The sequence below is a fragment of the Mastigoproctus giganteus genome, chromosome 1 (assembly GCF_048544385.1).
Source record: "Mastigoproctus giganteus isolate SK-2022 chromosome 1, ASM4854438v1, whole genome shotgun sequence".
NCBI classification, from domain to species: domain Eukaryota; kingdom Metazoa; phylum Arthropoda; class Arachnida; order Uropygi; family Thelyphonidae; genus Mastigoproctus; species Mastigoproctus giganteus.
In genome coordinates, this window is record NC_143575.1 from 164347872 (window position 1) to 164371110 (window position 23239).

Here is a 23239-nt window from a genome sequence, read left to right on the forward strand (position 1 = left end):
TTTAGATTGTAAATTAGGTGACATGAAGAAATTTCGTTGTGCGAATAATCTGGATTTAACTTCTTTTAATTTATTTTTTCTAAGGTCACTATTAGGCGGAAAATTCGATTGGTATTTATCATGGAGTGTTGAAGTGCCTTCCTAAATTTCCTATTTTGGGTATAGCCACGGAAGCATTGTAAATGAAACAATAACATTTTTCTTTTATCATTACAAAAAAGTATTCTAGTTTCCACTCTTCTTGGAAATGATACGTTTTACTCTTTCTCAAAGTATTCATTTTAAATCAAAGGGTATTTAAATTGAAGTATTAGTACTGCCCAGTTATTAATACTAAGTAAGCTAAATAAGAATTCGACATTATGCTCTCCACAACGTAACTGCGTGAATTTTCACAAGAGGCCCTAGCTCTGCTCAACAACAAGAGTAGTCACGTGGTTCAATGGATTTGTAATAAGCATATGCTGTGGGGCACATAATAATAATAACATTTAGATTTTGACTAATATATTTTTTATATATATTTAAAATTCGTCGTGATCAACCAAAATTAAAGCTGCAACTGGTAGATCGTGATCGACTTGTTGGCCACCCCTGCTGTATAAGTTTGCTTTCTTGCATCATTTGCCATTGTTAATACTGTTTTCATGAGAATACCCGTAAGTGCATAATGATCAGCTTTGCTACTTTTTTTTTTAATGGTTGCAATTCACCTCACAGGTGTTCCCTCCCCCAAAAATAAATAAAAATAATAAATAGATATCTATTCTGTGAGTGTATGTGTGCACATGTGCATGCATGCTATATTTTCCAGACGAAAACTGTTTTCATCTAGAAAATACACCCATGTTTTAGAAGGAAAATTTTGGAAAAAAAAATATTTTATTTATATATATTTGAAACAGATTAATATGTGCTAACTACCAGTATAGAATGAAGCTTTTATTTGTTTGTAGAACTCCAAAAACTCATTGTTGCTACTTATCATTGCTTATATTATGTACTGAACGTTCTCATCTTTCAAAGATTATAACATCTTCAGATTATAACTTCTCCATTAAGGACCTTGCTGATTCCAAATTTCTTGTAAGATGGCAACTGTAACTCCTACAAATTTCTTACCATTTTCACATTTTTGTCACTTCATTCATTCTATTGGTGTCAAATTATGATTTGGTGATTCAGGTCAATAATCAGTGACATGGCTGTACTTAAGGCAAGCAAAGAAAGACATGATATGTTTGCTTATATAATTGTGTGTATTATTAAGATCCAGCCCAAGGGTTTCGAATAATCACCATGCACAAAAAAAGTGAAATTTAAAACAAAAAACAGATTGCAACCCATGATAAGTATTGTTTTGCCAATATTTGATACTGTATTTACAATAGATATTACTTTTGAGAAAATTAAAATTCCATGCAAATTTCACATCTTAATTTTAAAAAAAAAAAAAGGTAATTCAAAATAACTTTGATGCCCCCTCAGATTTTAATTACCCAAACCCTAGTATATAATTTTCTCTATTCTATATAATTACATCAAACAACTTTCTGAGTAGGTAATATTTTTTTGAAATAATGTGATTTATTTTTGAGAAAAATTAGATAATTCAGAGCTGAAGTGGCACCAAAGTTATTTTTAATTATCCATTCCCCCATATTTAAACATTTCCCAAAAATTAAAAGATGAAGTAGCACAGAAATCATAGCAAAATATACTATAATGATTTTTTTATTTCTTCTGCGTTGGTTTTATTATGCTTTCTTTACTAATCAAATTGATTTAGTAAGAAATCTTAATCATCAGCAAAAATGGATTTTTTCCCCCCACATTATTTTAAGCAATAATGAGCACAGTAAACATAATAATGTCATAGTTTACTGTACATATGCACATTCTGATATTTCACATTAATTATGAGTTATTTTACTTCTGATGATGCAGTATATTACTGTGATCTCCACTGTTAATCTTAACTGTGAGGATTAACTTTATTAATGAAGTTTTAGAAGTATTACTAACTTTGAAAGGTTAACATTCCTTCTTCTTCATGATAAATTGTTTCAATAAGATAATAAATATTATTAGAGAATATGTGCATGCAAATTTATGATAATATTATTATTATTATATTTTTTTACTTACAGTTAATGTACATTTCTTCAATGTTACCTACCATCTTTTAGTAATGTTAAAGTATGCAATTGTAGATAATTGATTCTTTTTACTCTAAGAAAACTGACTTTGGCTATGCATTGTTTAGCTTCCTTGGGTGGTGTAGCTCCTGATTCACTAGGTTTACTTTAGAGGAAATGACTGACGCAGAAACTTCCTCTGAAAGCTGCACCAGAGCTGGCCTCTGTTTCCTGCTCATAGAATACTTTACTTTATAAATAAATATTTATAGATAGGTGGACAAATAAATTACGTTATCATGGAGAACCCCAATGGTTCTGATGGTGGGGAGGAAACACCATATGGTACTCCAAGTGAAGATTTTGATTGGGTTATGATATTCTCTGATGATAGTGATAATTATGAGGTAATTAATAAGTTATGTAGATATATAGTTTTGTATTCTAACACAAAATTTTAAAATGGAAAAAAGCTAGGCATTTTCTCTAAAAAAAAAAATAATGTATATGTATTTGGAAAATAAAAATTTAAAATAATTTTCATTTAGGAGTTATTGGAACTTCTGAATCAATATTTTTTTCCCCCTAGCATTTTTAAATTAAAGTAACACATTTTTTTATGATGTTGAAAATAAAATACAACAGAATTATTCCTGATCTAGTAGAACAAGATTACTCATTTTACTGTTAAATGATCATTAGTAAATTGATAAGAGGAGTTTACCTCAATATAGTACGTGGAACACTTCCGTATGATACCCTCCAGAAATTAAAACGGAAAAAACGAAAAAATCGACAACTTACCGGTACATTAAAGTAAAATATAAATAATTAAAGTGAAATATAAATAATTAAATAATCAATTTAACACAATTCAAAATCAATTCAAAACAATTAAAATTCAAATTAACGCAATTAAAAGAATCTAACGAAAATATTCAAAACGATTTTCCTTCCTTATTTTCGTTAGATTCTTTTAATTGCGTTAATTTGAATTTTAATTGTTTTGAATTGATTTTGAATTGTGTTAAATTGATTATTTAATTATTTATATTTCACTTTAATTATTTATATTTTACTTTAATGTACCGGTAAGTTGTCGATTTTTTCGTTTTTTCCGTTTTAATTTCTGGAGGGTATCATACGGAAGTGTTCCACGTACTATATTGAGGTAAACTCCTCTTATCAATTTACTAATATTATTACCAACGTAGAACATATTGAGTAATACAGCTCTGATTCATACTATCTGTTAAATGATCAATAATACATAGTATCTGGTGGAAGCAACTAGATTTATTCATTTAATTATTACGTTCAGGACTCTAAATTTTCATTATTAGATATAAACCATTCAGTTTTATAATTTATTCATAGGTACTCTTTTTTTTCTGCTACATTTTTGCTCCATGTACTGATTTTCTTGGTAGAAGTCATAGATATTATCTTTCTTTATCCAAATCATGCAGTTCTGAAATAGAAACATTTGTAAAATTCATGAAAGTTTTAGTGGGAATATCTCAGTCATCAGCATATTACATTTGTATGGTTTAAAATGGTTGTTCATTCAATTTTACCATAAGTACTCATAGTGAAAGAGTGATAAGAAAGATGAGAAGAAAAGTTTATATATCATCTCCTTAAAAAAAAATCAATGCTGTGTAATTAAGCTATATATTAATTTTTTTATTTCATCCATTTATATAATCCTCCCTTAAATATATACCAGATTTCTAATTATACAAAATTAGGTGTGAATCCTGGAGAAAAAAAAATGTGGGAAATTATTATAAGGATTTTGGCAGATGAGATATATATTGTGGATAAAAATATTAAAATTACAAGAAATTGTTTTCAACTGGATAATTACTGAAATTGTTCATAAACCATACAAAATAAACTATAAAATAAACCGTAGTACATGACATTATGTAGGACAAAAAATCTCCTTACTTTCATAGCATATGACAAAAAGAGGAATAAAAGCAAGCTAAATAATAGTGATAATAAATTGTTGTTGATATTTTTCTTAATATCATCGTAGCATTAGTAAAAGCACATGATGCAAGCTTATATAGCATCAGCCAAAAAAAAAAAAAAAAACCCTCTCATTTCACCCATCCACTCACTCCAAATGTTTGTCTAGAATCTATTTAAGTTATCAACTTCTACAACGACAGATGGAAGTTTGTTCCAACAATCAACAACCTGCTGGCTAAAGGCAAACTTCCACACATCTATTCTACAACTGTCTTTCCTCAATTTGAATTTATGCCCTCTCAGGCAATTATTCTGAGCAAGAGAAAGAATCCCATCAGCATTGAGCATGCTCAAACCATTCAAGGCTTTATACACCTCAATCAGATCACCTCGCAGGTGCCTAGTCTCCAGACACTGCAATTTGCAAAACTTAAGCCTTTCTTCGTAAGAGCAACCCTTTGTTCCATTCACTAATCTTGTTGCCCTTCTCTGTACTCGTTCCAGCAGCTCTACATCCTTTTTAAAATGAGGCCTCCAGACCTGTGTACATTACTCAAGGTGTGGCCTCACCATTGACAAGGGGATAATCACCTTATCCCTGCTAGAAAAATTCCTGTATATCATTGACAAGACACCATGAGCTACTCTTGCAGCCCATCTGCACTGCTCAGAAAACTTCATATCTGCCTGCACAATTACTCCCAAGTTATTTTCATTCTCTACCACTGTCAGTGTAGTATCACACAGCTGATATGTTACTCTGGGGTTACTGTTTCCCATATGCAGTACTTTACATTTGTCAATGTTAAACTTCAGTTGCCACCTCTCAGCCCATCTGCTCAACTTTTCTAGATCCTGTTGCAGCAGCATACTGTCATTAGTGTCATTAACAACCCTGCCGACTTTCGTATCGTTTGCAAACTTGGTCATTAAGCCTGATATACCATCATCAATATCATTAATAAATACAGAAAACAACAATTGACCTAACACCGAACCCTGGGGGACTGCACTAATAACATTAGTCCATGACAAGCTGTGTCCATTGATTGCCACTCTCTGTCTTCTCCCACTCAACCATCCCTTTATCCATAGCAGCAGTTTGCCTCCAATGCCACACTGCTCCAATTTGTACAGCAGTCTTCCATGTGCAACAGTATCAAAAGCCTTTCTAAGGTCCAAATATATATGATATCAAAATTATTACCTGCATCCGGTTCCGTTGTGATCACATCATAGTATCCAATCAGATTGGTCAGACAAGACCTCCCCTTAACAAACCCATGCTGTGTCCAAGCTATAACTGAAGTCTTGTCTAGATGATCCTTCACGGAGAATGAATTTAGGAGAAAAAAGAATCTTTCTTCCAGAAAGCTTAAAAATGAATTACCAGATGAATTAGTTTATCAGAAGCACTTAATTTATAAACTTTTCAAAAAAACAACAAATCTCAATTGCATTTTATAATTTAAATAACTATGAAATTTATTTCTGTCAGATAACTGATATCACACATACAGGGCAATTCAAAAAGAAGTCAACGGTTTCAAAAAAAAATGTAGAAATGAAAACTGTGGATCCTATATACATGTTATTGTAAAATGGTTCCTGATCTTGCATATTATATGTAATTAAATCTAGATGCGACCACTCTTGAACTCTTAATGTACTTTTAAAACTAGTGGTGAAATTACTCATAGCATTTCTGGAATTGTTCTGTCTGGTTAGCATAGAGAGCATCTTGAGTTGATTCAATAGCCTCTTGTTCACTGTGGATGTAATGCCATCATAATTGCTGTTTTGTTTTTGGGAAAAGAAAAAACTTGTGGAGTTTTTTTCTTTTCTTGTTGCATGAGAAATGAGTGTTGTGTGGGTACATTGTATAACAGCTTCCAGTCTTTCACAACCCAATGTTTTGAATGCTTTTGCTGAATTGTCTCTCACAACCAGCACAACCTCTATATGTATTTTTCCTCGTTCACAGCACCTTCAAAAACTAATTTGTAGTTCACAATACCTTGATGACCAGAAAAAGTTCTGTTACTTTCCATTTCAATCTGTCTGGCCAAAATTTTTTTTTTACTGCAATAAATGAGGTGATTTCCAAGTTCAGCAGTTCACAATTTGTTTGTGAATCATAGAGAGTCTTGTCGATTGTTATCAGATGCAGTTATGAGATTGCTACAAATCTTCAATTTCTCATTGCATTGATCAACATGCTGAGCAACCTGATGCACGTTCCAATAATTGTTTAAAATTCCATGACAGTTTCCATGTGGAATGTTTAAAGTCTTTTCAAGTTTATCATAAGTCACAAAGTGGTTCTGATGCACTAGTTTTCTGGCTTTTTCCATTACATCATGTGAGCAGTTGAAGGTCTTTGAACACAGTAATTGTCTGCTAAACTTTACCTTCCCTCTTTGAATCTACACTGCCATTCGAACATGGCAGTTGAGACAGATAATGTTCTCTGCAAACCTGCAACATCATTTCCAGTGTTTCAGAAGGAGATTTAGATAATTTTGATGCTTGTACAATGTTCCAAATTTGATATTTTCACATGCAGAAATCACGATAAAATAAATTTATCCCCCCCCCCCCACACACACACTGCAACTTTTACTTATATGTAGATGTAGATTGACACCTAACAGTGTGTTTAGTGACTTCAGTGATGTGTGGTCAGTCTGGGAATTTCTTGACTGTACTATATAGGTCCTTGATATGAGCCCCATGAGTTACATGTCAGCTGTTCATTTGATATTGTGCCATTTGACTAGACCTTTGCTGGTATCCCTGTAGTGATTGATGGTCCTCAGTGATCCTGCATTTCATTTGAGGTACATAATAAAGGTGCCAGAAGTGGATGGGATCTATCCAGTTATATTAAGGAAGACAGCAAAGGAGGTATGCAAACTCTTAGCATAATTATGAGAGGTCTCTGTGGACTGGAGATGGGTGAATGTATTCCCACTTCACATAGGGGATCAAAGGGTGACATGCATAATTGCAGACCTGTTAGTTTAACATCTATTCCAGAAAATAGTGGTATTACTGGTTAGAGAAGTAATGCAGGACCGTCTAGACAGAAATGCAATTATGCAGCAGTCACTGCATGGTTTAGTCTGACCAGTCTGATTGGATATATATGATGCTGTAACAAATACTGGATACAAAAAAATAATTTTGAAATCATCGTGGATTTCAGGAAGGCTTTTGATACTCTTGCACATAAAAAACTGCTGTATAAATTGGAACAATGTATGGATAAAGGGATGGTTCAGTGGGAGAAGACAGAGAGTGGTTATTAGTAGGCACTGTTCTTCATTGACTAACATTATCATTAGTCCATTAATGTTACCTCCAATGGTTCAGTGCTGAGCCCATTGTTGTTTTCAGTATTTATTAATGGAATTGATGAAGGTATATTTTAAAGTTAATGTCTAAGTTTGCAGATGATGCAAATGTTGGTCATAATCAAGTTAAGCTACTGCAACAAGATCTAGAAATATTAGGACAATTGGCTGAGAAATGGCAGTTGAAATTTAACATTGACAAATGCAAGGCACTGCATATTGGGTAACAGCAATCCCAGATTAACATACCAACTTATGGTACTAGACTCAGTATAGTGGAAAATGAAAAAGACCTGGGGGTAATTGTGCAGTCAGATTATGAAGTTCTCTGACAGTGCGGACAGCCCGCCAAGACAGCCCATGGTATTTTGTCAATGATATATGGGAACTTTGCTCCTAGGGATAAGGAGGTGGGTTCATTTAGGTAAAGATTTCATTTTTTTAAATTGCATCATCCGGAGACTAGGCCCCTATGAGGAGATCTGATTGGTGTTTAAGGCCATGAATGGATTGAATAAGCTCACTGTTGATGGCATTCTTCCTCTTGCTGGTACACAAGGGGACATAAATTCAAACCGAGGAAGGATGGTTGCAGGATAATATGGAAGTTTGCCTTCAGTCAGTGGGTGGTTGATTATTGGAACAACCTTCCATCTGTTGTAGAGGTGGGTAGTTTAAGTAAATTCAAGGAAGAACTAGACAAGTTCTTGGAGGAGTGGGTGAGGTAGGTTTTTTTTTTTTTTTTTTTTTTTTTTTGCTAATGATCTGTAAGCTTGCTTTATTGCATCATTTGCCACTACTAATATTAATCCGTTGGTGTTGGTGACAAACCGTATTCTTTTCATAGCTCACAAAAAAATGTAACTAATGGTTTTAGGTCTGGAGACCTGGGAACCAGAGCATCACATGTCACCTTCGGTATCTTTTACCTTTTCTAGACATATTTATCACTGAAGTATGGTGTTATTGAGATATAGAGGTGAGGAGGTACAGCATCTTATGGAAGACGATATCAGCAGAATCATTTTGAAGTTGAGACATAATCCAATAATTCTGCATAAAAAATAAAAGGTCTTATATTTTCTGATATATAATGGCACAAAACACTGATTTTTGGGGAGATCCCGTTCATGCTTACTGAGTTGGTAAACAGATGATTTCATTGCTTTTCACTGTAAAGTTTTGTTAGTTGACTTTCACTTAAGTGAAAAGTGGCTTCATGATTGAAAACATTCTGTGCTGCTCTATGCTGAGCAGCACAGAATGTTTGCCTCTTCCACTTCATGTTGAAGGTTACAGCAAAAACTCTGTTAATGCTTGTTGTTTTTAAAGATCTGTGACTTGCAAGTTCTCAAAAGTAACCAATGTCAGAGAATACACCAGAATGTTGATTGAGGCATATTCAACTCATGGCCACATAGCTGTAAGTACTCCCCCCCCCTCCCCCTTTTTTTTTTGCAGACTTCATTGGAAGACTTCTTATATGTTACGCTATTTCATCAATCACCTGGCAGCAACTTGGATGTTCCCTTGCCTTCAAACTACTTGCATAAATTGTAAATTGATTTATGTTGTAGAGGGGCTTCATTTATATTGTGTAGGAAAGCCAGTGGATTTGGCTTTGAAAAATGAGTGGTAAACATTTTTCCTTCTTATGGAGACTTTATTTTGACATGTCCTCCCTTCTTCCCTCATCACCAGATGTAATGGAAATACATTTCTCAGTGCGCACTGAAAAAAAATTTAATATATATAAATATATATATATTTTTTTTTTTTTTTTTTTTTTTCAGTTAGATTCTTAGTACATGTATTGGAGCTTTACACCCCTGGAAAGTAATGATTAATTTCAGAGATTATGACAAATAGATGGCCACATCATGGAAAAGTAGGATGTAAAAGGCTTGCACACTCAATGTGTAGGTGAGACAGAATGAAATGAGAAAAGGACTTAGATCCCTTCACAAAAGATGTCGAAGCAGGTTGTCACATAACCAGAGAGAAAAAGTGGGGTATCCAATATCTATTGATGGAAACAATGTATGATGAATGGTCACATCAAAGTGATCATTCATCCCAAAAACCCAGTAGACCATTGATTCTCCACCCCCTACTCTCAGAGATGTTTACAGTTTAATGGATAGTAAGATAAAATTGCAAAGGCACTCTTAATCAGTTAATATCAGTTATTTAGAAGATAGTTGATAGAAATATGTAACTATCTCTTAGCATTGCATGTCAATAGCTCACCTAGTGCAGAGAATAGCAGCATTGGGGATTACAGAGTTGACAGAACATTATGAACCTGAACATGAACCCCGTTCAGACATCAGACAGTTGCACTTGGTATGGTACATGCTCAAAGAACATTTAACAGTTTCAACCACATATTGTATTGTTCCAGCAGTGAAGATCAGTGAGTGGTATGGTATGAACTTGTTCTTCTTGATTTGAACTGTGTCCACTGGTTATTATTATTATTGTGAATTCCTGCATGAGTTGCCCTGATATTGCACTACCTCCAATAAGCAATGCTTCGCCAATGGAGAAGACTAACGTTACTTATTCTTGGTGGTACAGGGGTGGTATCCACTGAGAATCCATTGGCAAAGTGTTGGACTAATGTTATTAGTGGAGTCCCACAGGGTTTGGTGTTGGATCCACTGTTGTTTTGTATATTTATCAATGTTATTGATGAAGGTATATCAGGCTTAGTGTTGAAGTTTGCAGATGATACAAAGGTTGGCATGGTTGTTAATGACAGTAATGGCAGTGTGCTACTGCAACAGGATCTAGAAAATTTGGGCAGATGGGCTGAGAAGTGGAAACTGAAGTTTTAACCTTGAAAAATGCAAAGTACTGCATATGGGTAGAAGTAACTCCAGAGGAACATACCAAATGGATGGTACTAAAGTTAAGGTGGTAGAAAATGAAAAAGACCTGGAAGTAATTGTGCAGTCAGCTATGAAGTTTTCTGAGCAATGCAGACAGGCTGCCAGGGCAGGTCATGGGGTTTTGTCAATGATATAGGAATTTTGCTAGCAGGGAAAAGGAGGTGATTGTCCCTCTGTATAAGGCAATGGTTAGGTCATGCCTTGAGTATTGTGTACAGGTCTGGAGGCCTCATTTTAGGAAGGATGTAGATTTGCTTGAGCGTGTACAGAGAAGAACAACAAGATTGGTGAGGGGAATGAAGGGATCCTTTTACCAAGAGAGGCTTAAGTTCCGCAAATTGCAAGGGCTGGAGACTAGGCACCTGCGCGGTGATCTGGTTGAGGTGTATAAGGACTTGAATGGGTTGAGCATGCTGAATTTTGATGGGATTCTTCCACTTGTCAGATTACAAACCTAAGGGGGCATAAATTCAAATTAAGGAAAGACAGATGTAGAATAGATGTGCGGCGGAAATTTGCCTTTAGCCAGCGGGTGGTTAATTGCTGGAACAAACTTCCATCTGTCGTTGTGGAAGTTGATAGGTTAAATAAATTTAAGGAGGAACTGGACAAATATTTAAAGGGAATGGTTGTGTGAATTTTTTTTTTTGGCTGATGCTGCATAAGCTCATACACTGCTTTCTTGCTTCACATGCCACTACTACTAACTCATTGTGAAGGCATTCACAATATGAGATATAACAAACGATGCCATTTCACTTACTTTGATGATTTACTACAAACTAAAATGATACTAGGCATTAACTTGTTTGATTAGTGCATTTTCCATAGTCTCAGGCTTTCAATGCTAAATCCTTTTTAGTATAAACATTTTAAAATAATGGAAGTGACATATTGCAATTGTTTTCATTGAAATCGATAATTGGATATGTAGACCACATTAAGTGTTAAGTTCTGATGGTTGTGAACAGTTCTGAATTACTTAGTGGATTGTTGCTCTGTCTTATTGTAATTATGACCTTTTAAGGTATGTTGAAACTGCAAAAGAGCTCATTCTTCCAACTTGGTAATGAGTTTTATGAACAGAGTGTTAAGCAATTAGAAATCTTCAGTTTAAAAATGTTTCCCATAGGCAGAGTAAAATATTTATAAATTCTGAAATAGTACTTAAAAATCATCTCTAACTTATGTATATGTATCTTTTCATTTTTATTTGTATTGTTAATATTTCATACCCTTAGGTCATTTTCCCTTCTAAGAAGTTTTCCCACATAAGAAGTTCTAAACCTTCAGTCCCTTGTAAAACATCTTATCTGGGTTCTACTCTATGCATAAATAAATACTAAGGCAGAATCATGGATATGGTTTGCTGGATGTATCACTTTCAGATGGGATGGCAGGGAGTCTTCCCCCATATACAGTGATACACATGACAGTATTATAATATAATGTAGAAGCATACTGTGGAATGTTTTGCCACCCTTTTGTAGCATTATGTTCTGATTATATATATATATATATATACTATCATTGAATTATATTAAATATTAACATAAGTTAAATTATAATAAAGTAAATAAATAATTAAGCATTCATTAGAGGCAGTGACATGCAATTCCTCCATATGAAGCTGAAATACATCCAATATTTTAAATTAAATAAAATAAAACATAAGCCAGTAGTATGGCAAAAACTGTAGAGCGAAAATTAACATAAAATAACCCAAATAAACAAACGAACGAAAAGAAAGAATAGACATAAATAGTAGCCCAGAAACCCTTGTATAATTTCGAACTTTAAATCCAATTAACAAAAACTATACAAAATTTAGGATAATGCCAATTACATATTAATTTAGCGGTACCCCCCCCCCCCCCGAGAGGTACCAGTTCCGAAAGACGTGACATATCACCAAAAGAGAGTTAAAGGAACTACCAAACGATAACAAAATCAAAATAAATTAAAATAAAATAGACTGACCATCATGCCCCATATCGGCAGAGGACCACGAGGCCAATAATGGTCATGGAATCGCTGCATTTCAATCGCTATACAAATCGTCACCATGGTGAAAAGATTGAAGTACCAATTCACCCTCCCTCCTCCGATCGATCCACCAATGCAGAGGATTTGCACGGCAGTGGTCCTTATGCAGCGAAAAATAAATTATAGAACAGACAGCACTCTAGAGCAGAGCCACACCACTGACATACTGTAAGCTGAATCAGCTTATATAGAAGAAAAAAAGGAAAATAGATGGCAGCACAGGCGTTGCTAAATTAGCATATCAACCCTTTACTATTGAATTATATTAAATGTTGATGGTGATATTTCACGTGTTTCGGAACTGGTACCTCTCGGGGGGGGGGTACCGCTAAATTAATATGTAATTGGCATTATCCTAAATTTTGTATAGTTTTTGTTAATTGGATTTAAAGTTTGAAATTATACAAAGGTTTCTGGGCTACTATTTATGTCTATTCTTTCTTTTCGTTCGTTTGTTTATTTGGGTTATTTTATGTTAATTTTCGCTCTACAGTTTTTGCCATACTACTGGCTTATGTTTTATTTTATTTAATTTAAAATATTGGATATATATACAGGGTGTTTCAGTTAAACGTTTCAGAACTTCTAAGAGGGGTAGGGTACATCCTGAGAACTCAAAATCATATAGCAATGTGGGGTCGGAAATGCTTTCCTGAAGTGGTGAAGTGGTTTAAGGTTTCTGGGCTACTATTTATGTCTATTCTTTCTTTTCGTTCGTTTGTTTATTTGGGTTATTTTATGTTAATTTTCGCTCTACAGTTTTTGCCATACTACTGGCTTATGTTTTATTTTATTTAATTTAAAATATTGGATATATATACAGGGTGTTTCAGTTAAACGTTTCAGAACTTCTAAGAGGGGTAGGGTACATCCTGAGAACTCAAAATCATATAGCAATGTGGGGTCGGAAATGCTTTCCTGAAGTGGTGTTGTACACAGAAGCACCATAAAGAAAAGAGACCGTAAGTGAGAAATCGTTTTAATAATACATGAAAAGAAGCAAAAGGTACATGGATTAAAGTAAGTGTTCGAAGTTTCTTCCAAGGGCTACAATGCACGCCTCACACTCCGACGCATGGACATCCGAACATTCTGGAATACTCCAGGCGAATTTCGAATTTCTTGAACAAGAACGCCAAGTTAGTAGGATGGATGATTACACGAACGCAGAGTTAGCCGATATGCATTTGGCGTACGGGGCTGCAAATTGTAGTGGGCCAGCCGCACAGCGTTTGTACGCGGAACGATATCCGACGAGGCGTATTCCCAGTCATAATTTCTTTGCAAGACTGCACCAGAGGTTAGCTGAGAGAGGTTCATTTGAAAGAGCTGACAGGGACAGGGTAAGAACAGCACGGACTCCAGCCGTCGAACAGAATGTGCTGCAGCATGTACAGGGGAATCCAAGAACGAGTACACGAAGTCTAGCAAACGCAGTCGGGGTTTCCCATTGCAGCGTCTGGAGGATTCTCCGAGAACAAGACATGCATCCGTTTCACGTGCAGCGTGTCCAGACACAGCAACCGGAGGATTATGCACCTCGTATTGCTTTCGCACAGTGGTACCTTGGAAAATGTGCTACAAATCCCCTTTTTCCTGCTGAAGTGTTGTTTTCCGATGAGGCATCCTTCACAAGGGAAGGAATTTTCAACACGCATAACGACCATATCTGGGCGGTCGAGAACCCGCATGCAATACGACGTCGTGCAGCACAGATTCGATTTTCGGTCACTGTATGGGCCGGTATTATGGGAGATCACCTCATCGGACCTTACCTGTTACCGTGTCGTCTAACCGGACCTATCTACTTGACCTTTCTGCAGCAAGTATTGCCACAACTTTTGAGAGATGAACAGATTTCTGCATCGACGCAACAGACAATGTAGTTCCAACACGATGGAGCCCCTGCCCATTATAGCGGAGATGTTCGTAACTACCTGGATGTCACATTTGGTCAACAGTGGATCGGACGTGGTGGTCCCGTGCGTTGGCCTGCTCGGTCACCCGACCTATCATGTCTTGATTTTTATTTCTGGGGTCATATGAAATCGCTAGTTTATGACACCCCTGTTGACAATGCCGAGGAGCTGGTTGCAAGAATCGCAGTAGCTGCCGAAGAAATTCGAAATTCGCCTGGAGTATTCCAGAATGTTCGGATGTCCATGCGTCGGAGATGTGAGGCGTGCATTGTAGCCCGTGGAAGAAACTTCGAACACTTACTTTAATCCATGTACCTTTTGCTTCTTTTCATGTATTATTAAAACGATTTCTCACTTACGGTCTCTTTTCTTTATGGTGCTTCTGTGTACAACACCGCTTCAGGAAAGCATTTCCGACCCCACATTGCTATATGATTTCGAGTTGTCAGGATGTACCCTACCCCTCTTAGAAGTTCTGAAACGTTTAACTGAAACACCCTGTATATATATATGTGTGTATGTATATATTACTCCAGCCAGTGATGTCTTTTTCCCAATGTGTGTAGGAGTGCACACACACATATAGACACAGTTTTTTTAATTTATATTTTGTGCAATATTTTAAAACTGTTTTATTATTTATAGTGGTTCTCGTCTTTGGATGACAATAATAAAGTGTACTATTATGAAGAAAACAGTAAAGAATCATTTTGGGAATTACCAGATATTACTGTTGCTGAGAGTGCTGCTACAGAGGTGAGCTGCTTTATTCTTAAAAAAAAATCATTTCTCTTTGAGTAGCATGTATAATAGTTATTAATTTTCATAAAGTAGGCTTAGTTTTTCTGTACCACTATTCTTACTTTAAAGCAGTGTTTCTCAACCTTTTTTGTTTATTGCTCCCTAAATGGCTTTTTTAGCCAGTTTTTTTTCCTAATTGCCCCCCCCCCCCATAAAATTTTAAACAAGAAATACTTTATACTTATTACTCTTTTTATTCAATGGGATCCCTGAGCCTGATGCTTCTTAGCTAAAAGTTCAATGTTCATTATGATGTTAGTAAGTTTAATTCTGTTTTCTCTTGAATATATGTCAATTTTGTTTCTTTCCTGTGTTAATATTTTATTTACTAAGCTAAAACCACTTTCAACAATATATGACTTGGAAAACAAAGAATACTTTGGCCATTTCAGACCACATTGTTGGATAAAGAAGTTCAGTTGGATCTAACATCCACAGCTTCACTTCAAAAGAAAATAAATCTGAAAATCTAGTTTGCTTTTTACCTTTTAAAGAACACAAATTCTTTGAATAATTTTCAAAGAATGATCAAAGAAAGAAAGACTGATCTTAAGAATTTGAATTTCATTGATTTCAGCTAACTCTTGCATACCATGAAATTGTTTTCTCATTAAATTACTTTCAAAAATTTCCAGTTTTTCTGTGAAGGCTTTTAATATGCATTTGCAAGTCTATCACTGTAGTTAATTTCTCTTGAAGTTGCAGTGATACTTCATTAAGTTTTCGAAAAATCCAAGCCATATAGAATATGTTGTTTTTGTGTTTGCTGATCTCCTTTGCTAAATCTGTGTCTCCTTCACTTTCTAAAAAACTAATTATCATATCAAAAAGGTTTACAAATCTTGTTAGATCAAATCAAATCCTGATTTGATCTTGTACAATCAAATCAAATCACGTTATGACGAACTCACCATAGTAAAGTACCGTTCACTATACAATGTGTACTAAGCGCCAGTCATTGTGATCACGTTTGTGAATTGAATTTTAATTCTATTAAACAGTGATTCTAATTAGTGAAAATAGGAGGAATATTATCCACAGGCTATAAAAGTAAAGATATATTAAGCACACATTTACCCTTTATTACCTTACCAATTAAAAAATTAAATGATACGTGAAAATCAGAAGAATATACGTGATAATCGGAAGAATATACGTGATAATCGGAATAATTAATATGTACTGTAATATGTACATATGAACTAGTTGACATTTCTGTTTACTGACATTTGTGGGTGGGGGTTAAAATTTAAAACAGTAAAAAGATAAGCAATCAATAACAAAGAACACGGCACACACAAATTGCAAGTAACACGATATGCGCAAGTGAGAACGGAGTAACAAGTTACAAAGCTTTAAAAATAGGAATGAAGAGAAGATCTGAAAATTAATTTTTTTATATGATTGAAGATTTCATAGAAGTGTAAACACATTTCACCATAATAACCCACAGAATTCCATCTATCGGTATTATCGCAAATTCAGTGAGATGGAGTTTACTTTCCATTTATGATAGATTTCACTAACAGAAAAGCCCAATAAACAGGTGACTGCTAATTGTTTTATGGTTGTGACCTCCAGAATTTCAACTGAACCACGTGGTACCGTCGGAGACAATCATAGGGTAATCTCCAGTGCTGCGGTCTCCTGCCCCGATTAAACGGCATGCTGTCCCAATTAAGCGAAGTAAACCCTAGCTATTTTCTCGATTGGTTTCTGTTTTTTCAGATTTGCCCCAAATAAACGGCCGCCCTGATTAACTGGTAGCCCAAATAACTGGAATCCACTGTATTAAACAACACTGCACAGTTTCCTAAATAAAAACTTCCACTCTTTTCTATTGAAAACAACAGATATTTTTCTGTCCCCATTTAAAAAAAACTAATCTTTAAGGGAACTCAAAAAATGCTTAGAATGACTCAGCAACCCACTCCAAATAGCTCTATAGCTAAATTGTGTGGTTTGCAGTATCTAAGTAAATTGGAGACCCTCCCCCATCATACAGGATCATCAATAGTTATGCCATTCATATCCATTGGACTAATGTATTTAATCACTTTCCTTTTAGTGTAGATATAAACAAAGAATTCTCTGTGTTCTAAGCCAAATCTTGACATAATCTGCCTCAGCATGCCTGACTCTTTCAATAACTTGATTAGTGTAGGTCCCTCTCTCTCTGTTGCCTGATAATTTATAATCATCTCATGTATTTTTGTTTTTTGCTGCTAGTCTCATCCATCCCATGTATTTTCCTTCTTTGTCACTAATAATTTTCTGTAATAGTATAGTGATTTCAGACTTATGACTCATTTGAAGAGGTCTGGGCTTATCTGACCTATCATAGACTGTAAGAATTTCTAAAAGTCCTCTGCACTCAGGGCTGTAATTAGCTGATCTTAGTCAGAGGGAGCAGGATTTCCTTGTCAGTAATTCTGGGGTTTATCAGCCTGCACAACATGCAAATCATTCCATGAACACATGTATACAGACAATACACAATGGTGCAACTTATGTCATAGGTGCATCAGCAACTCGTGACATAAGTTCCAGATGCATCTAAAAACCATCAACAACTAGTTTAATCAGTTCATCTGATATCCATTTAGTTCTGAAAATTGAACAGTTTCTTCTTCATATAAAGCAGCTTAGTAGTTTCTCTGCTTAATTACTTCTCTGAACACTTTCCATTTGGCAGTTGCATTTGCCAAAACATCAATTGTCCAACTGAAAAGAAATTAGGAGCTGTCTAAGGCCATTTTAAGGAATTTCTGAAGCAGAATCCTTCTCTTTTCCCATGACAGTAGTTATATTTTTAAATAAATCTCATGTTGATGCGCTATGATCACTGCTACCTAGCGGTTCCTTTACCTGAAGATTCTTAATAGATGAAAAATTACTGCTAATAACCAGATCAAGGGTATTGCTTTTTCTTTTTGCCTCTCCAAACATGTTGGTATAGAAAATGGTCATCTTTTAAATCCAACAATGTTCCCATGCTGAGCGAGAAAGCGGCCCACTAGTTCACTTCTATTCAACACTACCTCGCCAACTGGACAGGACCAAACACCAAGGAGCTCCATAGAAATTAGTATTAATAATGGCCGCATGGTGCAAGAAAGCCTATGGCTTATGCTGCACCAGCCATATAAAAAAAAAAAAAAAAAAAACCGAAATGCCCCGCCTCAAGCAGTAAAGCATGCCAGCACGGACTACCAAGAGATCCGCCGGCATTTTTCCTGATATCACTTGCATAGCAACCGAAGATACTGTTCGACAAACCCTAGTCACAATCAATATTCAGGGTGTTAACATTACATGGACTTCTATTTTGTTTCTAGATCCCAGTGACGAATTTATTTTTATTACCAGTTACAATACTTGAAAGCAAAACTTCATGTGTTTCCTTCAAGATGTGTTTCTTACATGTATACATGTATTATGCAGAGCCATCCTTGTGTATTTGCATCATGAATGTGTAAATTTTCCTCAAAAAAAATGTGAACCCTGTACTGTTTCTGTAGAGGTGTGGGCATCTTTGGAATCCAGTGAGAACTAACTTTTAACATGACCATGTGTTCATGGAGGTGGTCATTACCACCTCAGAAATATATTTTCTGAGGAGCTGGTAATTGACACTCTAGTCATTGTCTCAGTCGTTGACACTTTAATACATCTGTCAAGCATAACCGGACCTTCAGATTTTTGTTATATTTCTGTAGTTGTCAAATCCATTGGTCATCCTGAGCAGGTGTCGTCATATCTGGATTCTCAACCCCATTTAAATTGCTTAGACCAAAATTTTTATCTGATATTCAGAAGGGGCAACATGATCATATACAGCTTTCATACATTCGTCAACAGCTTTTGGTCTATTCTCTTCTTTTGTCAAAAATATGATGATGGCCTGATGCATCAATATCATGACATCCGTGTTTTTTTTTTTTTTTTGTTCTGCTCTTCTGTTCTTCTGTACTTTGCTGTATTGAGCTAGACTTGTGCAGATGAGATGCAGGAATTTATGAGACTATGATAAAACAACAGTTTTTATATATCAAGCATATTTATAGTCAATCTTGATAACATTGAATTTTCCTGAACACACAAAGGTTTTTAGAGGACTGTTTAGAAATAACGATATGTGGCATGTCACTCTGCAGCATCTCATGGACATCTTTATTCATAACATGATGCAGGCACAACAAATTTTAGCCAGTGCTACTTTATAGTTTCGTAAATGTATTGTATTTTAAATTAGAATTCCAAATTTTATTAATTTATTCCCATTTTTCCTAACCTAACCAGACATAACAGTTTATTTAAGATACGTTAAGTTATAGAAAGTAAGAAGAAAGAGCAGAAGTATCAATTCTAGATTTGATGTTAGATTTTGTCAACTTTCACTAATTATGACTAGCAGCTGGGTATCTTCCATTCTAGACTTGTGGCAAGTGTACCATTATGAAAAATTTGCCATGATGTGATTGGCCATGGATTTGGCTTTTATTAATTGATATTGGGAAATCTCCTGTTTTAGCTAACTTGAAGTCAATACTTTAATGTGGCAATTAATCATGAGATTAATATTTTAATTAATATATTATTTATATATTAATATATAATTAATATATTAATACAAGATTAATGTGGCTATTAATAATGTAAAACATGGTACACCTTGCTGGGAATCAAAATGTAGAGGGGAGGGATAGGTCACTGAGCAGTTTTAAAAAAAAAGGAGAAAAAAAAAAATAAATAAAGAAAGGTATACCGTAATATCAGGTAAAAATAATGAAAGTAGCCAAATTCTCTATGAAAATAAAGGTTCAGGATCCAAATTTACTGTTAACAATACAAGTAGCAGTAATGGGCTTGTCATCACTCCCATTCAAGGATTGATAGTTAGGACAAGAGTAATAACAATATGATATACTCTTTCCAAAGAATCAGTGTTTTTGTCGATATTATAAATGAATAAAAATAGCAATGAAAAAGCCAAATTCTATATCAGAGTAAGGGTCCAAGATTCCGACTTTACCAAATGAGTTGGTTCCCAGTGCATTCTACATACTACTACTACTACTACCAATTGCTTGTGAGTTGCCTGTTCCCTTTCATTTCTTACTTTCCCTAACCTTAAATTTTTTTTTTTTTTTAATGAAATTGGCACATATGGTTAAATTAGAAGAATGAGAATTAGTTATTAAACTTTTTATTTCTTATTTGCAGTTAGAGGAAGACAATGAATTCAAGTATCTTTGAAGTGCTTTTGATAGCAGTTTTCCATGCTTGTATCAGACTGTCAATAGAGCTGAGCATGCAAAAATGCTGAATTAGCAACATGCTGTCAATTATTGTATCTGAGTAGTCCTCAGTAAATTTCTTTGTATGTGTATGATTAAACATCAACAAATTTTTACAAGATCTAGCCAATTGCACTGGTGCAGGCATACAAAAAAATAAAAAAATAAAAGGTCTCAAACACTCAGTAACCTCAAATCGCATGATGGGGTGAAAATTCTGACTCATTAGCATTAAATTCATATAATGCCAGCTTCCCAAAGCAGCCAGTGTCTATCAACCTCATGTTATGATATTACAGTGTTTCCATGAATGAATAATCTTTGCATATTTGCACCATATAGCAAATTTTCAAAATGGTTCTGTTTATCTACATTTCTTGTTGTTTCTTTATGAATTTTGTTATGATTCAAAATGTAATTTTTAGTTTTTGCATAGCATCAAAGGTTTGCTGAGAAGTGAAAGAAAAGTAAATATGCGATAAAGCTGTATCAGATTAACGAGATAAAATGAAAAATTAAAAATCAGAAACCCTCCTGAGGTTAATAATAATAAAAAAAATCATTGAAAATACATTTGCATGTCTTTTGTAGTCAGTGTGATCAGCTTGAACCAAGAGCTAGATATACTCACCCATCATAGCTTCATTCCACCCTTCTTGATACCTCCGCTCCATTGAAAGTGTATCTTATGGAATATCTCTCTGTCTCTCACTGGTAGAAGTCTTCAGTGACATTGCCCAGATTTGGTTTAAAAAAATCCAGGTGAGAATGCAATCTTGATTGACATTCTGCATCTCATTTTTTCCATAATTTTTAATCAACTTATCAACAAGTTTTGTAATTTTCTCTCTTAATGTTACCAAGAAAGCCATTCACTACACAGTCAGATGACTGTCAAACATTTCACTCAGCATCATCATTTTGTCTGCCAGTTCTTGCAAAGCGAACATCTGCTTAATTTGTGGATCCTTAAATATTCCTCTCTTTACTTCTGTATCAGTCAGTTTTCAGAACATAGATTTATATGCTTGATGATCCAGTGCTTTAACAAAATGTTTGACCAGTTCCACCTTGATAGGGAGTTGTGGAAGCAGGGCTTTGTTTTCTTAGAACCAAGGGATTGTTTATTACACTGTGTGCACCAGGCTGCACCTCAATTCTGATATATTATTCTCTTCTCTTGTGGTGTTCATCCTAAGGGTTATATCATATATAAGCAACAGAGTTTCTTCTGAGTGCCTCCTGAGCATAATGCCCATATGCACTAAATCACTAATCTCTTTAAAATCATAAAACATATAAAAGAAATAATTTAGAAATGCAACTCAACAAAAATTTTGAAAAATCATCCATCTCAACTCTGTTGATTCTGTGATTTACAAACAGATTAAAATTGGTCATTAGCCTGTTGCCACAGAAGATAAACTAATATCTCCTGTGTTTTCAGTTACCGCCTCTTCCTCAAGGAGGAAGACCTCTACTAATTCAGAAGGGTTTGTCTCCTTCTAAATACTTTAACTATGTACTCATTGAATAGTTTAAAATTTGCTTTATCTTGGAAAAGCAAGTACAAAGTACTCTGATTCAAGCTAAGCACCACCTCAAGAATGAATCTTAAGTCCTGATAATAAGTACAGTGAAGCATGACATGGACGGCGCCTCCGTAGCCAGGTGGGAAGGAGCAGCAGTGCGTAGCACATGCTTCTTGATTAGACCGGGGTTCGAGCCCGTCACCACCAAATACGGAGTATGCGGAAAGGTCAAGGAATGACCACCGCATATCCCGGAGCAATATGGCCTTAGTTGCTAATGCTCCTAAAAACCAAATAACAAACAACAAACAGCATGACATGGAGCCCAGTCTCCATTGCTCCACATGCACACAATCCTGATTCTATCAAGCCAAGCTCACTCAGCCCATGCCCAGTCAACACAAAGCACGCCTTCAATCCAAACTGTAACCATGGTCTTAATTTATTATTTGAACAGAGGGGAGAAAATGAAAGGTTTCTCTTCCTTTTTCAGAGTTTAACCATCTATTTTGCCATATTCTTATTATTTCACCTTTAATTCTCCTCTGCTCTACCAAGAACAGACTTCTATTCAACACTACCTCGCCAACTGGACAGGACCAAACACCAAGGAGCTCCATAGAAATTAGTATTAATAATGGCCGCATGGTGCAAGAAAGCCTATGGCTTATGCTGCACCAGCCATATAAAAAAAAAACAAAAAAACAAAAAAAAAAAAAAACCAAAATGCTCCGCCTCAAGCAGTAAAGCATGCCAGCACGGACTACCAAGAGATCCACCGGCATTTTTCCTGATATCACTTGCATAGCAACCGAAGATACTGTTCGACAAACCTGAGTCACACCCAGAAGAGCAAATCGTTGAGCAGACAGCAACTGTTTCTTCACTGCAGAATTCACCACTCTACTGAACCAAGCCCCAGCAGCATATGTCAATATGGGAACAAAAACACATTTGTAGAGCATATTCAGTGCTCTACCTTTAATCCCCCATTTCACTCTTATGACTCTGCAGAGCTTGACATACAGGAGCTTGGTTTTCTGCTTCAGATATTTTGTGTGCTCTGTGAAAAACAATCGCTGCTCCAAGTGCAACCCAAAGTATCTGATGACCTTCACATACTAAGGGAGACATCTCCACTCCTCACTATTGGTGGCCTTGTTAAACTTTCTTTTCAAGAGTATAGTAACTGTTTTTGTAGGAGAGATACTTAGTTTATGGTTTTTACTCCATTCTAATAATTCTCCAAGGATTGTGCTGGCCTTATCCTCTA

General features: G+C 35.2%; 1 protein-coding gene across 2 annotated transcripts in view; it reads left to right on the forward strand.

Moving 5' to 3' along the window:
* LOC150091236 (rho GTPase-activating protein 12-like) overlaps positions 1-23239 on the forward strand; it is a 308288-nt gene that overhangs the window by 109347 nt on the left and 175702 nt on the right. For both annotated transcript variants that reach the window (XM_090382935.1, XM_090382932.1), the window contains exon 5: positions 14979-15089. In XM_090382935.1, the coding sequence (XP_090239061.1) occupies positions 14979-15089 (111 nt within the window). The remainder of the gene's footprint in view (positions 1-14978; positions 15090-23239) is intronic.